Raw genomic sequence first — 17,262 nt, 5'->3', positions numbered from 1 at the left:
TTGTTTCATTATTGATCTCTACTGTGCTGCCTTAGGATTTTGCATGTGCAGGATTACGTCATCTGCAAATGAAGGCAGTTTTCTTTCTTCCCTTCCCATCTTTCCTTTAGTTTCTTTTTTCATTTCTCTTTGTTGTCCTGACTACAATCTCTAGTACAATCTTAAAAATGAATGGTAAGAACAGTCATCCTTGACTTGTTCCTGATCTTAGGAGAAAATAAGTAAATCTTTTACCATAAACTATGATATAAGCTGTTAAGTTTGCCATAGCTTTCATTTATCATGTTGAAGAATTTCCCTTCTACATCTAGTTTGTTCAGAGTTTTATTCAAGGCTAGGTGTTGGGTTTTGTCAAATGCTTTTTCAGTGTTTCTCGAAATGATAATGTATCTTTTTGTCCTTTATTCTGATAATATGTTGTGTTATATGAATTGATTTTTGAATAGTAAACCAACCTTACATTTGTGGGATAAATCCCACATTTTCATGGTGTATAATATACTTTTATATTGCTAAATTAATTTTGTTAGTATTTTGTTAAAGATTTGTGTATCTGTGTTCATGAATGTTATTCATTTGTTTTGTTTTTTTCTTTTCTTATGATGTCACTGTTTAGTTTTGACACCAGAGTAATACTGGCCTCCTAGAATGAGGTGGGAAATGTTCTTTCTCTCTTTTCTGAAACAGTTTGTAAAGGCTCACCATTTTTCTTTAATATTTGATTTAATTCACTTTTGAAGTTACATAGGCCTCAGCTTTTCTTTATAAGATATTTAATTACTTAATTTTTTAATTTGTTATAGATCTATTCAGACTTTCTATTTATTCTTGAGTTAGTTTTGCTCATTTTTGGCTTTCCCAGAATTTGTCCATTTTGTCAAAGTTGTCTAATATTTTTCTTAATTTTCATGTTATTTTCTTATAATTCTTTTAATTTCTCTTAGTCAGTAATAGTGTCCATCATTGATTCCTGATTTTGGAAATTTGAGTCATTGTTTTTTGTATGACTTGTATGACTTCCATGTGGTAGCATACAACTTCACATATAGTACGAGACCCTTACAACAATATACTTCCTCTTCTCCTGTTGTGGTTTTTTGTGTTATTTTTCAATTATTTTTGCCAATTATTTTAAAAAGAGATTTTAATTAAATATTATATTTAGCTAAGTAGTTGCCATCTGGGCTGTGTGTCATTCTACTTATAGATCTAGAGTCCCACCTGGGACACTTTTCTTTTTGGTGTGAAGCACTCCCCTTACATTTTTGTCTTGATGTCTGCTGGTGATAAATTTCTGCAGCTTTTCTATGTCTAAAGTAAGCCTTTCTCTCACCTTCATTTTTAAAACATATTTTTGTTTTGGTAGAAAATTCTAGATTTATAGTATGTTTCTTTAAGCTCCTTAAAGATAAGTAAGTTGGTTATGAAATGCCTTTGTGTAGTTTTTGTTGTTTGTTTATTTATGCTTTTTGTGATTAGGGTTTATGAAACATCTTGGATTTATGGGTTCATAGCTTTCATCAAATTCAAATTTAGAAAATTATCTACCATTAATTTTTCAATTTTTTTTCTGCCCCACCCTCAGGGACTCCAGTTTTATGTATATTAGACCATTTGAAATTGTCCCACAGGTCATCAATTCTGTTTTTTTAATATATATTTTTTTCTCTCTTTGTTTCATTTCAGATCATTTCAGTTGTTATATCTTCAAATTCACTAATATATACTTCTACAGTGTCTATCTATCATCCATTCAATCCAGTGAATATTTTTCTCAGACATCATAGTTTCTATAAGCTCAATTTATGTTTCTTTATATCTTCCATATTCTGTTTAACATGCTCATTTTTCTCTAGATTATTGTGCATATGGAATGCACTTATAATAACTATTTTTACACCCTTATCTACTAATTCTGTATCATTTCTAGGTCTGTTTCATTTGAGTCATTTCCCTCCTTCATATAGATTATGTTTCCTGCTTCTTTGCATGCCTGGGAATCTTTGATTAGATGTCAGAGATTATCAATTTTACCTTGTTGAGGACTGCATTTAAAATATTTTATTTATATGAAATTGAGTAATTTGTAGTGAGGTGGATGGACATAGAGTCTGTCATACAGAGTGAAGTAAGTGAGAAAGAGAAAAACAAATACCATATGCTAGCACATATATATGGATTCTAAAAAAAAAAAAAAGGTTCTGATGAACCTAGGGGCAGGACAGGAATAAAGATACAGAAGTAGAGAATGGACTTGAAGACATGGGGAGGGGGAAGGGTAAGCTGGGATGAAGTGAGAGAGTAACATTGACATATATACATTACCAAATGTAAAATAGATAACTGTGGGAAACAGCTGCATAGCACAGAGAGATCAGCTCAGTGCTTTACGACCACCTAGAGGGGTGGGATAATGAGGGTGGGAGGGAGACACAAGAGGGAGAGGATATGGGGATATACATATTCACATAGCTGATTTACCTTGTTATACAGCAGAAACTAACACAACATTGTAAAACAATTATACTCCGATAAAGATGTTAAAAGAAATAAATAAAAATAAAAAGCACACAAAAAAGAATGTTTAAAAAATGTATTTTATTTCTATAAATGTCAATGACCTTTTTTGAGAATGCAGTTAAGTTACTTGGAAATTGTTTGATCCTTTTGTTCATAACTTTAAACTTTGACAAACATGACCGAAGTATGTTTAGCATAGGGCTAATTTTTCACAACTACTGAGGAAAAACTCTCAAGTACTCTCCTCAATGACATATGAATTATGTTTTCTACTCTTACCTGTGGGAACAGGAGCAAGAACTATTCTGTGCCCTGTGTGAGTTTTAGAGATTATTTCTCCTAATTCTTTCAGGTGGTTCTTTCCATGGCTTTGGATAGTTTTCTCAAATAAATGCAGCTTAATCAGTGCTTGGCACTGAGCTGAATCCTCAAGGGGGGACATGTCCTGATCTCCAGAGTTAACTCTGTGCAGTTCTTTTCTCTTGGACACTGTCTTGTGAACTCTAACCACATTGAGCTCTCTGGACCCTAAGATCTATTTTCTAAATGCAAGGAGACTACCAGGCTCCTTCTGAATCCCCCTTTCCTGCCTCATTGCCTGGAACTCTTCAGACTTTAGACTAGAGCAATTGTAAGGCTTAACCTCTTACTTCTCATATCAGGGATTGCTGTCCTTCAGTGACTGATGTGCAAATTATCTTTAGAACCATATTTTCATAATTTTATCTAGTATTTTAGTTGTTTCAGTTATGAGGGTCTATCTGGTCTTTTTCACTGCCTCTTGGTCACAGCAGAAACCCTTCACAATGTCCAGTTCATTTTTTTTTTTAATTGAGGTATAGTTGCTTTACAATGTTGTGTTAGCTCCTGCCACGCAGCAAAGTGAATCAGCCATATGTATACATATATCCCCACCTTTTTGGGTTTCTTTCCCATTTAGGTCACCACAAAGCACTGAGTTCCCCATGCTATATAGCAGGTACTCATTAGTTATCTATTTTATAACTAGTGGTGTATATATGTCAATCCCAATGTCCCAATTCATCCCACCCTCCCTTTCCCTCCCTGATGATTACAGGTTTGTTCTCTACATCTATGTCTCTATTTCTGTTCTACAAATAAGGTTATCTGTACCATTTTTCTAGATTCCACATATATGCATTAATATACGATATTTGTTTTTCTCTTTCTGGACTACTTCACTCTGTATGACAGTCTCTAGCTCCATCCACATCTCTACAAAGGACCCAGTTTTGTTCCTTTTATGGCTGAGTAATATTCCATTGTATATATGTACCACATCTTTTTATCTATTCATATGTCAATGGACATTTAGGTTGGTTCCATGTCCTGGCTATTGTTAATAGTGCTGCAATGAACATTGGGGTGTATGTGTCTTTTTGAATTATGGTTTCCTCAGAGTATATAGTGGGCTTGCTGGGTCATATGGTAGTTCTATTTTTAGTTTCTTAAGGAACCTCCATACTGTTCTTCATAGTGGCTGTATCAATTTACATTCCCACCAAGAGTGCAAGAACATCCCCTTTTCTCCACACCCTCTCCAGCATTTATTGTTTGTAGACTTTTTGATGATAGTCATTCTGACTGGCATGAGGTGATACCTCATTGTAGTTTTGATTTGCATTTCTCTAATGATCAGTGATGTTGAGCATCTTCTCATGTATTTGTAGGCCATCTTTATGTCTTCTTTGGAGAAATGTCTATTTAGGTCTTCCTTAGGTAGGTTTATTCCTAGGTATTTTATTCTTTTTGTTGCAATGGTAAATGGGATTGTTAACTATATTTCTCTTTCTGAACTTTTGTTGTTAATGTATAAGAATGCAAGAGATTTCTGTGCATTAATTTTGTATCCTGCAACTTTACCAAATTCATTGATTAGCTCTAGTAGTTTTCTGGTCACATCTTTAGGATTCTCTATGTATAATATCATATCATCTGTGTGACAGCTTTACTTCTTCTTTTCCAATTTGTATTCCTTTTATTTCTTTTTCTTCTCTGATTGCTGTGGCTAGGACTTCCAATACTATGTTGAGTAATAGTGGTGAAAGTGTACGTCCTTGTTTTGTTCCTGATCTTAGAGGAAATGCTTTCAGTTTTTCAGCATTGAGAGTGATTGCTGTGGGTTTGTCATATACGGCTTTTATTATATTGAGGTAGGTTCCCTCTATGCCCACTTTCTGGAGAGCTTTTTATCATGAATCAGTGTTGAATTTTGTCAAAAGCTTTTTCTGCATCTATTGAGATGATCATATGGTTTTTATTCTTCAATTTGTTAATATGGTGTATCACATTGATTGATTTGCATATATTGAAGAATCCTTGCATCCCTGGGATAAATCTCACTTGATAATGATGTTTGATACTTTTAATGTGCTGTTGGATTCTATTTGCTAGTATTTTGTTGATGATATTTTTCATCTATGTTCATCAGTGATATTGGTCTGTAATTTTCTTTTATGTGATACCTTTGTCTGGTTTTCGTATCAGGGTGATGGTGGCCTCATAGAATGAGCTTGGGAGTGTTCCTTCCTCTGCAATTTTTTGGAAGCGTTTGAGAAGGATTGGTGTTAGCTCTTCTCTAAATATTTAATAGAATTCATCTTTGAAGCCACCTGGTCCTGTTCTTTTGTTTGCTGGAAGATTTTTATCACAGTTTCAATTTTATTACTTGTGATTGGTCTGTTTATATTTTCTATTTCTTCCTGGTTCAGTCTTGAAAGGTTGTACCTTTCTAAGAATTTGTCTACTTTTTCCAGGTAGTCCATTTTATTGGCATGTCATTGCTTCTAATAGTCTCTTATGATCCTTTGTATTTCTGGGGTGTCAGTTGTCATTTCTCCTTTTTCTTTTCTCATTTTATTGATTTGAATCCTCTCCCTTTTTTTCTTGATGAGTCTGGCTGAAGCTTTATCAATTTTGTTTATCTTCTCAAAAAACCAGCTTTTAGTTTCATTGATTTTTGCCATTGTTTTCTTCATTTCTATTTCATTTATTTCTCCTTTGATCTTTATGATTTCTTTCCTTCTCCTAACTTGGGAGTTTTGTTTGTTCTTCTTTCTCTAGTTGTTTTAGGTGTAGGGTTATGTTGTTTACTTGAGATTTTTCTTGTTTCTTGAGGTAGAATTGTATTGCTATAAACTTCCCTCTTAGAACTATTTTTGCTGCATCCCATAGGTTTTGGGTCATCATGTTTCATTGTCATTTGTTTCTATGTATTTTTTTATTTCCTCTTTGGTTTCTTCAGTGATCTCTTAGTTATTTAGTAGTGTATTGTTTAGCCTCCATGTGTTTGTGTTTTTTAGGTTTTTTTCCTGTAATTGATTTCTAATTTCATAACATTGTGGTTGGAAAAGATGCTTGATACAGTTTTAATTTTCTTAAATTTACTGAGGTTTGTTTTGTGATCCAAGTTGTGATCCATCCTGGAGAATGTTCCTTGTGCATTTGAGAAGAAGGTGTATTCTGCTGCTTTCAGATGGAATGTCTTATAAATATCAATTAAGTCTATCTGGTCTATTGTGTCACTTAAAGCTTGTGTTTCCTTATTAATTTTCTGTCTGGATGATCTGTCCATTGGTGTAAGTGTGGTGTTAAAGTCCTGTTCATTTTTATGATGTTTATAAAGCTTATTTTCTCATTAAAGTTATCTCTAATACTTATATTATTATGTAATGTTCTTCATTTTGATGCAACAAGGCTCTGTAGTTTTATATGTATAATATGTACATAACACCAAGCTAGACCCTGGAAATACAACAGTGAATGAAATAAACATGTTTGCTTGGGGAATTGACAGCCTGAGAGATGGATATTAAACACATACAACCATGAGGAAATGTCTGTGAAATAGCAGGCAAGAGGATGTCTTGACCTGAATCCTAGCAAGACCACTTACTGCGTAATTTAGAGCAGGTTGCTTAACCTCTTTAAATCTAAATTTTCCTCAGATGTAGCTGGGAATTATAATAGTACAGAACAGTACATAATATCTTTCAGTGTTTTGTGAGCATTCAATGAGTTAATTTTTTATAAAGTAACAAGCATTGTGTCTGACACAAAGTAAATTATTAATGAATATTTATACTATACTATAAAATAAAATTAAAGAGACATATGAGAACATATAGTGAGTTGCATATTTAGGTAGAGTATAGACAAGCAGCAAAAATCAAGGTTTGAGAATCACAATGGAAAGGAAAACTTCTGGAGGATAACATTGGAGATAACTTTTACTTCTTTCCATTCTCACTAAGAAAGTTTCCTTCCAGAACTCCTCTTGGTTTAGAATATTTTTAAGTTGTTTTTATTTATTTATTTTTTTGGCTAGGTTAAATATTTCTCTGTAGAGCTTAATTATTCTGTTTACATTCCTGACACAACAGTTACAGGAAACTATACACAGAGTTTAAAATAAGGTCCAGTTGAAGCAAAAGAAAATGTCTAACCTCAGAATATGGAATGATTTGTAAATTGATATTACTGAACTTTACTCTTCTGAGTAAGAGGTCAACATCAAAGTACCCAACTAGCATCTGTGCTGTCCTCCAATTATTTCATGAATATAAGTCACTTCCTCAAAGAACAAGTCCCCATCCTGAGATCAAGGTCTATATTTGAAACTTCTTTATGTCTCTCACAACACAAAATACAGCACTAAATATATTAAATAGAAACTTTCCTTCAGTATTTTCCTTTAATTGGCACAGACTTTCCTGATTCTCTCTCATTTTCAAATATTCATATTTGGCTTAAATATTAGCACCTTGAATTTCCTTTACCCTATCTAGACAGGACTGATTCCACCTCAGGACACAGTGGCACATTCTCTATTCCTCTCTATTGGTGTTTGCACTTTACCTTGTATTTGTGCACATGTCTTATTTATTGGTCTGCATGTTTCATTCTTACTTTCTTTACTTGTTTCTCAAGAACATAAGAATGAAATGATATAATGCTTGCTTAACACTTGTTCTATATCTGTACTCAGTAGATTGTAGTTATTATTACTGATGGCAACAATAACGGATAAATATATCAAGATTGAATTGTCAATACATTTTAATCCAGCAGCCAGCATTTGCTTCTCTTCCCCCATCCCATAATTCTAAAGTGAGAGAAAGTGAAACATATAAAACAGTATCTCAATCCTATTCAAATTTGGCATTTGTTTTTAAGTGTATTGTTCATAGATACCTATGGTATCTTCTACATGTTTTTATCATTTTACACACTGAGTTATTTTTAAAAAAATCATTTAGAATAATAAAATTAATTAAATTTACTGTCCTTTGATGAAGACAGTATTTCTAATCTATTATCAGAAATGCTTGCACTTTGAATTACTGTCAGGGTTCTTTGCCACAAAAACACCACTCTCTTAACTAGCCTATGTTTTGTATTATAACATTTGGGAGAAGCCAGCAGACAGCTTTATAGGCTTCAAATCTGTTGACATGGGATTTTTAGTATCATGATGCATCTAAAGCCATTCTCTCATTGGTAATTGTACTACCTAGAAACAGTTTGTGCTATTGACTTCAACTTCTTGACAGGCTGATGGTAAAGCATAAGGGTCAGCCTGACTTAAAATATTTGATTCTGAGTCCTTGCTGGTATTTCCTCATCAGAAAAGCTTAACACATAAGGTGGTTGTGAAGAAGTGTAATATAAGCAAAAGGAGCTCTCCTCCAGAAAATTTTACAATTTGAACATTTTTAAAAATCTTCCCAACTTTTAGTTCCTGAATTCATAAGCTTTCTTTCTTAAAAAGAAAAAAAAAATGAAAAGGAACTCTTACCCACATAGACAGCATCAGAAGAATATAAATACCCAAATACCCATACTTTCTGAGGGGTTACTATGTATACAATGACAACATTCTCCAAGTATAGGTCAGCCTCCCTCATGCCTCACTTTCAAAAGTTTTGACTTGAGATTCAACTTTAAGAGTTATAAGAGGCAACATACTTCACAAATTCCAGCTAAGTAAATTATAATTACAGTCCAGATTCCAATTAGGAAATTTCAGCATTGCTAAGCCGAGGAATGAAGCTTAAAGATACAATTAATATGAGCTTATATTAAAGGCTTTAGTGGAATTAATAAACTCTATAACAATAGATTATTACTCAATCTTGAACATAGACAACAGACTCTTGCTGTCAATAACTAGCAAAGTAGCCTACTTTCTATTTGCTGCTTTTGAATAGTGGTATTTTATCAAATAAAACCCTGTAACCAATGTAATTATGAAGGACTTGGATAATTTTAATGGAAAATAAAGAAAAAAAGCACTTGGAATCCCACAGATTAAAGTTTCCATTTAACCCTCTAATATGAATAATGCAAGTACTGATTCTAAAGTAAGCAGAATGAAAGAAAAGATAGTGGAAAAGGAAAAAGAATAATTAAGAAAAAAGATGCTTTTTTTTCAGAAAAACTAAGAAGGTATAGAGATAGAGGATGTTCAGAGGACAAGAAACAAAGACTGGATTTCAGCTAGAAAGGCAAGCATGACATATTGGCTACTTTTTTACCTGGGTCATTTCTTATCAATATAGAGATAAACTGGTTGATAAATTGAGAGGTTCCACTCAGTGACTTATTTATTTGACAGAATTTATCCAAGCAATTCATTGACATAAATTCAAAGATCTGTCTTTATAAAAGTGCCAGCATTCTCAGTATTTCTGGTATTAATAAAATCATATTTTTCTCTACCCCAAAAACTGCCTTTCTCTGTGAATGTCAAATAACAAATGTAGCAGGTGTATTGTTATTCACCTGGACAATATCTTTTTGAATTAAAGATGGTTATTTTCCATTCTTCCCATCAAATAACAATTTGTGTTAGACTTCTTGTTGAATTTCCCTTTCCAAAGCACTAAAAATAATTTACTCCTCAGGAATTGCACTTTGAGGACTAATTGAGTGTGTTAAAAAAAAGTGCTATTTACTTACTAAACATTTGGAAATAAGGCATATGGATAAAGTAAGCTAAAACTAAAGCCTTCTTCCCTGCCTCCTCTGTCCTTGTCCAACCCCAAAATCCCCACTGCTGCACAACAAATATTAACAAATTCAAAATACCTGAGCCATGTGTATGATTCTTGTCCTTGTTTGGGTTACTCTAAAAGCAGAAACTCAGATAAAGATTAGAGTGAAAATGGGAGGTGAAGGAGACAGTGATATGGATTAGGAAGACAAGAAAGAGACAGCAGCCAACAAAGCATAAGTCTCTAAGCCCAGTGTAGGCAATCCTGGTGGAGCAACTCTGAGAATCAGCATGGAACACACACCTCCCAAGGGACTGGCTCAAACTGATATAACATAATAACCAAACTGGTAGTTTAAACGTCACACATTTATTTTTTGCAGTTCTGAAGGCTAGGAAGTCCAATGTCAAGGTTCAGGCAGGGTTCAGTTTCTGGTGAGAGCTGTCTTCCTGGCTTGCAAATGGCTACTCTGTCCTCACATGGCCTTTCGTCTGAGCACAAGCTGAGAGAGATCTCTGGTGTCACTTCCTCCTTCTATAAGAGCACAGTTCTATCATATTAGGTCCCCACACTTACAACCTCACTTAACTTCTATCACCTCCTCACAGGTCTCATCTCCAAATACAGTCACTTTGGAAATGAAGGCTTCAACATCATGAATTTTGAAAGGACACAAACATGTGGTCCATAACAGGATCTGAAGTATTTGCACACATATTCCCATCACTCTGGTACTTTAGGACTACTGCATGGGTGGACAAAGGGGCCCTCTGATAAAGATGTACATATTCTAGAAGTGGGGCAGGTATACACTGAGTGATAAAGATAAGGGAATGTGAGTGAGACATCGACAGCAACTGCTTTACTTCTTTAATGTTTTCTGAATAGCTTCCTCTAAGTTCCCCATTTAAATTAACTTAGCTGTATAGCTAGGAACTCAGAAATTCTGCCTTTACTTCAAATCACCAATGGAAATGTGTAACAGGATCAGTTTTTACTGAATTAGTTTATTTTATGCTCTTATTTTTCTTGATTATTTGTGCTTTCTTCCTATTGTGTCAAAATGAGACAAGCATGGACCCTAGAATTGAGAATCAGTTCCAAATTTTGATTTCTTTATGACAAAATGAGAAGTCATTTTCATTTACACATTTTTTCAAAGTGCATCTTAACTTTCACTGCACCTTTATTGCTCTCTGTATTGAATTTCCCAACACTAAAATCAAAACTGTCATTTTGAGCCCTATACCTCAACATCTTGTTCTTGCATAATATGATCCTTTGTAGTTATGGTTGTTTAGAAATTTTTTTTCTTTAATTCAGAGGGAGAAATGGTAAGTTAACAATATAAATTTATTTGTGCTCCTTCCTGAGACCACACTAAAATAATAGTGATTTTTATATATAGAAGAACACTATTTTTATATCAACGTATGCGTGTGCATGTATATAAACACATATATTCACAACATAAATAGAAAAGTTAGGGGCATTAGCAAAGGAGATATTTCTAGAAGTTTCTGAATGATAAAAGGTAGATAGAGGAGTAGCTATGATTGTCATGGGAAACTGGAAACAAAAGGTTAAATTGCACAGAGGAGTTTGCCTCACATACAGAAGGCAATGACAAGAGGAGGATCACTTTTTAAGGCAGAAGCTGATTGAGTTTCAGGATTCATAGGGAGCTGATGGGAAACATATTTGGATAGAAAGTTTAGATGAAGTTAAGCATATATTTCTTGGATATAATGCAATGAAACAAACAAAGTAGAATTAAAAATGATAGAATCATGGATGTGATCACTGCTCTGCATGACCCATATTCATATAATCAAAGTAATGTCAGCATTCTATTGACATACCACTTTTAGAATTCACCTGTAGACATGGAAGTGAAGACATACTTATGATTATACAGAATGCAAGTGTCACCAAACCGGAGAGGACAGGAGTTCAGAGGTGGGAAATTGGGAAAACCACCAGGAGTGGAGGGATGCTGGTATCCTCATTTCACAGAGTGGGGAATGGAACGACTCCATCTGTGTTGACAGAAAAGGATAAATGTGTTAGGAATTTATTAAGAAATACATTCTTTAGGGCTTCCCTGGTGGCGCAGTGGTTGAGAGTCCGCCTGCCGATGCAGGGGACATGGGTTCATGCCCCGGTCCGGGAAGATCCCACATGCCGCGGAGCAGCTGGGCCCGTGAGCCATGGCCGCTGAGCCTGCGCGTCCGGAGCCTGTGCTCCGCAATGGGAGAGGCCACAACAGTGAGAGGCCCGCATACCGCAAAAAAAAAACCAAATACATTCTTTAATACAATTCCATAATATCATATCTATTAATTCCAAAATCTTAAAAGCTCTGAAAATCAGAAGTTTGCTTTCCTCTAAATCAACTGGCTGTAAAATTTTACTTGATCTTAACTCACTTGGTGATATGACCAAAATAACATGAAGCTATTTGCAGCTTTTCTTTATCACATTTATTAAGGAGGGCTATACTTTTTGCTATAGAAATATTAAAAGTTTTAATTGCAGGGATTGCTCCAAACTCTGCAAGGAGGGTCATATAATATATAATATCTATACAGTAACAGTTTTCTTGAATGTGAAAAGTTATGAATTCCAGAATGCACATGACCCCAAAACTTTTCAATGAGACAATGTACAGGTATAAAAAAATAAGGATTTATATAGGAAAAACAAATGCCAAATTTAAGACGTGGTTACCTTTGAGGGGGAAGAAAGGGAGAATGTTATTGTAAGGTTTATACAGAAGACCTCAATGTATTGTCAATATTTTATTTCTTAAGCTGGCTAGTAGTTGTATATATATTTGTTATACTAATTTGTAGTCTCTTTTCCATATCTTTAAACTTCATAATGATAAAAGAAGTAGCCAAAAGAGAAATTAAAATAGTGATATAGCTATATTGGAAGTGCATGAAAAGAGGAAATGAGAAGGTGGTTTAAATGTGCTAAATCTTTTTTGGTCATAGCAGGAAGACCATAGAAAATGAATACATTTTCATAAATCAAAAAGCAGTTCCAATGCAATCCCTATCAAATTACCAATGGCAGTTTTTACAGAACTAGAGCAAAAAACCTTAAAATTTGTATGGAGACACAAAAGACCTCAAATAGCCAAAGAAATCGTGTGGGAAAAAAACGGAGCTGGAGGAATCAGACTCCCAGACTTCAGACTATACTACAAAGCTACAGTAATCAAGACAATATGGTACTGGTATAAAAACAGAAACATAGATCAATGGAACAAGATAGAAAGCCCAGAGATAAACCCACGGACCTATGGCCAACTAATCTATGACAAAGGAGGCAAGGATATACAATGGAGAAAAGACATTCTCTTCAATAAATGGTGCTGGGAAAACTGGACAGCTACATGTAAAAGAATGAAATTAGAACACTCCCTAAAATTATACACAAAAATAAACTCAAAATGGATTAGACCTAAATGTAAGACTGGACACTATAAAACTCTTAGAGGAAAACATAGGAAGAACACTCTTTGACATAAATCACAGCAAGATCTTTTTTTTGATCCACCTCCTAGAGTAATGGAAATAAAAACAAAAATAAACAAATGGGACCTAATGAAACTTCAAAGCTTTTGCACAGCAAAGGAAACCATAAACAAGACAAAAACACAACCCTCAGAATGGGAGAAAATTTTTGTGAATGAATCGACCGACAAAGGATTAATCTCTAAAATATGTAAACAGCTCATGCAGCTCAATATTAAAGAAACAAACAACCCAATCCAAAAATGGGCCGAAGACCTAGACATTTCTCCAAAGAAGACATACAGATGGCCAAGAAGCACATGAAAAGCTGCTCAACATCACTAATTATTAGAGAAATGCAAATCAAAACTACAATGAGGTATCACCTCACACCTGTTAGAATAGAAATCACCAGAAAATCTACAAACAAAAAATGCTAGAGAGGGTGTGAAAAAAAGGGAACCCTCTTGCACTGTTGGTGGGAATGTAAATTGATACAGTCACTTTGGAGAACAGTATGGAGGTTCCTTAAAAATCTAGAAATAGAATCACCATATGACCCAGCAATCCCACTACTGGGCATATACCCAGAGAAAACCATAATTCAAAAAGACACATACACCCCAATGTTCACTGCAGCACTATTTATAATAGCCAGGTCATGGAAGCAACCTAAATGCCCATCAACAGACAAATGGATAAAGAAGATTTGGAACATATATACAATGGAATATTACTCAGCCATAAAAAGGAACGAAATTGGGTCATTTGTAGAGATGTGGATGGATCTAGAGACTGTCATACAGAGTGAAGTAAGTCAGAAAAAGAAAAACAAATATCGCATATTAACGCATATATATGGAACTAGAAAAATGGTACAGAGGAACCAGTTTGCAGAGCAGAAATTGAGACACAGATGTAGAGAACAAACGTATGGACACCAAGGGAGGAAAGCGGCTGGGGGGTGGGGGTGGGGGTGTGATGAATTGGGCGATTGGGATTGACATGTATACATTGATGTGTATAAAATTGATGACTAATAAGAACCTGCTGTATAAAAAAATAAAAAAAATTAAATTAAAAAATAAAAGCAGCTGTACACACATATTATTTAGAGATATGGAGGTAACTAATATAATAAACAACAAAAATAAGATAGAAGTCATTGCCTTGGACTCCCTGGTGGCACAGAGGTTGAGAATCCGCCTGCAAATGCAGGGGACACAGGTTTGAGCCCTGATCCAGGAAGATCCCACATGCTGTGGAGCAACTAAACCCGAGCGCCACAACTACTGAGCCTGCACTCTAGAGCTCGCGAGCCACAACTACTGAGCCCACGTGCCACAACTGCTGAAGCTCATGCACCTAGAGCCCGTGCTCCACAAGAAAAGCCACTGCAATGAGAAGCCCATGCACCACAATGAAGAGTAGCCCCTGCTCACTGCAACTAGAGAAAGCCCGCATGCAGCAACGCAGACCCAACAATGAAGACCCAATGCAGCCAAAAATAAATAATTAAATTAATTAATTTAAAAAAAAAAGAAGTCATTGCCTTTAGGAAATGGGAGTGGGACTGGGGCAGAGTGTTGTTGCTTTTAAACACATCCATATATTACTTTGATGGTAACTTTAAAAATCAATGAACATTGATACATTTTAAAGAGATTATGTGGATGGACGAATAACATCAGTTTTTGTTTTTATAAGACACAATTTCTTCTCTTTTATAATAAAATGGTGTCTATTAGAGGGTTATTGTGCTTTAAGAAAAATTATTATTATAAGAATAAAATGGAGTAGTGAATGTGAAATTGCTGTGTAACCTGTAAATCATTATATATGTAGATGTACATACAGGTACATAATAGCAAATAAGAGTACTTGCAAATAAAATACAAATTCCTCCTACTTAATAAAACATAGGCTCCTTCAATGTAGAAGCACTCTTTAATATACTACATGAAACTTATATAATCTTGGTTACCACTAAATATTACTAAAAATACATATAAATATTACCACAGAGCCTTTTGGTGGTGGATACATCTTTCCGACTGTTGTCATTGTTCTCCTTTTCCTTAATCATTAAGAATTGTCAAACTTCTTCCAAATCATCACTTCCAGGGCTTGCTACCTTCTCACTCATGAAATCTTCAGCAGAATTAACATTAATTTTAACTTTACATTTCAGGGACCCTCTATGTTATGATTTCAAAAGTATATAAAAACAAAATTAGGCATTGTACCATTCTGCATTGTCTCCCAAGGGACAATGTCTCCTTTATGGCTCAGTGCTTGATATATCATTGACCTAGAATACCTCTATTTCCCTCCACTTTTTCTTAACCAAAAGCTCCAAGGCCCAGATCAAATGCCTTGATCACTCTAAGGAATTTGTTTAGAGGTTTGTTCTAATTTGAAACAAGGAGAAGAAAACCTTACTTGGTCTTTGAAGCCCATGCCCAAGAATACCCACAGTAAAATAGGTGTTAGAGGACAATTATAATGTATCACTTATTGGTTCACTCATTCATTCATTCAGTCAGTCAAAAAATATCTCAGAGCAACTACTTTGTGCCAGAAGTAACAATATTTCACTTGCCATGTTTCTAAAAGAAAGAATATGCCTCACTGTAGAAACAGCCAAATCCTATTACTAGGGTCAAATCATAGATTCATAAAAATAGTAAATATCTTAGTTTCAGAATTTTAGCTATGATCTAACAGAAGATGAGAAGCAGTGCATTGAGACTAAAGGCCACAGATTCAGAAAAAAGGAAGATGCAGCTGCATTTTGACCATAGAGCATAGACTTGACCTTCCTGATCAATTCTTTCCCTTTCTGGAGATTTTTAAAATTATGGGCAAAACATGAAAATTATCCTCTTAACAAACTTTTAATTGTACAATACTGTACTGTTGACTATTGGCACAATGTTGTACAGCAGATCTCTAGAATTTAATCATCTTGCTTCACTGAAACTTTATACCTTTTGAATATTCATGTTCTCGAAGATCTTTGAGCTCAAGCACAAGTTTATAGTATCAAAAAGGTTAAGTTTTAAAAACAAATAGCATTTTTAGCTTTCTGGAAATATTCCTTCTGAGTAATCACATTCAGTATTAGTTGTGAACATCATAGAAAATATATTTATTTTCATCTATGAATTATACAATGGCTAGCACTACCTTGGTTTTCTCTGTATCTCTTGCAATATTTGCTTGGGAACATGACACTATTAGGTCCTCATTTAATTCTTTCCCTAATGGAAGGAGAAAAGAGAAATAAAATTTTCCTCTTCTGTGTCTTGAGGTCCACATCCCAAACCTAGCTCTATTTCCTATAATTATCCATTGAAACAGGAATACTGGTGAAGATTTCAAGTTACTATTAATAATTTTAAATAATCTGATTAAGAGAAATGGGTTTTGGGGGGCATGGTCATTTTAATTCAGCTTTCTCTTTCCTCTTTTATTTTTGTTTCTCTTCCAGTTTTATTGAGATTTAATTAACACACAGAACTGTATAAGTTTAAAGTATACAGCATAATGATTTAACTTACATGTGTTGACTGAAAAAAAATGCACAACGTGAAAGTTGTGAGTTAAATTTTATTTGTGGCAAAATGAGTACTACAGCCCGGGAGACAGCACTTCAGATAGCTCCAAAGAGGTAGTGGGGGAGGGTCAGTATGTATGTGATACTGGTGAAAGGGGAGTACATGCAATCAAGCACATATTTTTTGCAGAAGTTTGCTGCTAGTCTTGGAAAGGTTACTGCTAGTCACGGGGAGCAGACGTCACCATGAAAGATTTTAGTGCTTTTCTAGATATGAGGAGATGCAAGAATTGGGCTCATAAAACAGTCTCCTGAAAATATCTACCTACCTGAAAACCTGTTCTGCCAGTAATTTAATCCTTGTAGAGATGGATGGCAAGTGCCAATATCAAGTGTTAATTTGTAGGTGACACATACATCATGAAATAATTACCAGAATAGTTGACATCTATCATCTCATATAGATACAAAATTAAAGAAACAGAAAAAATTTTTCCTGTGATAAGATTCACTCTCAAGAATTTTCATGTATAATATACAGCAGTATTAATTATATTTATCATGTTGTACATTACATCCTTAGTACTTATTTGTCTTATAACTGGAAATTTGAACCTTTTGACTGACTTCATCCACTTCCCCT

General features: G+C 34.5%; 1 protein-coding gene across 4 annotated transcripts in view; it reads right to left on the bottom strand.

The window, feature by feature from the left end:
* The window catches only part of GMNC (geminin coiled-coil domain containing), a 73,256-nt gene extending 56,889 nt beyond the window's left edge, over positions 1-16,367 (bottom strand). Inside the window, exons 1-3 of one of the 4 annotated variants that reach the window (XR_003433281.1) lie at positions 16,250-16,357; positions 11,399-11,575; positions 9,851-10,070 (exon numbers count right to left, since the gene is read on the bottom strand). Coding sequence is in view for 1 of the 4 variants with exons in the window: in XM_027108847.1 (XP_026964648.1) it covers positions 11,415-11,438 (24 nt within the window). In the remaining 3 variants the exon portion in view is untranslated. Of the gene's footprint in view, positions 1-9,850; positions 10,071-11,398; positions 11,576-16,249 lie in introns of those variants that run through there. The other 3 variants (XR_003433280.1, XR_003433282.1, XM_027108847.1) reach the window with 3 other exon arrangements.
* Between the last annotated feature and the right edge of the window lie 895 nt (positions 16,368-17,262).

Source organism: Aethalodelphis obliquidens, unplaced genomic scaffold (genome assembly GCF_003676395.1).
Source record: "Aethalodelphis obliquidens isolate GAN/ISIS:26980383/991018 unplaced genomic scaffold, ASM367639v1 scaffold1, whole genome shotgun sequence".
Classification (NCBI taxonomy): Eukaryota; Metazoa; Chordata; class Mammalia; order Artiodactyla; family Delphinidae; genus Aethalodelphis; species Aethalodelphis obliquidens.
The sequence above is the reverse complement of the archived record's forward strand: the minus strand, read 5'-3'. Positions and strand labels throughout refer to the sequence as shown.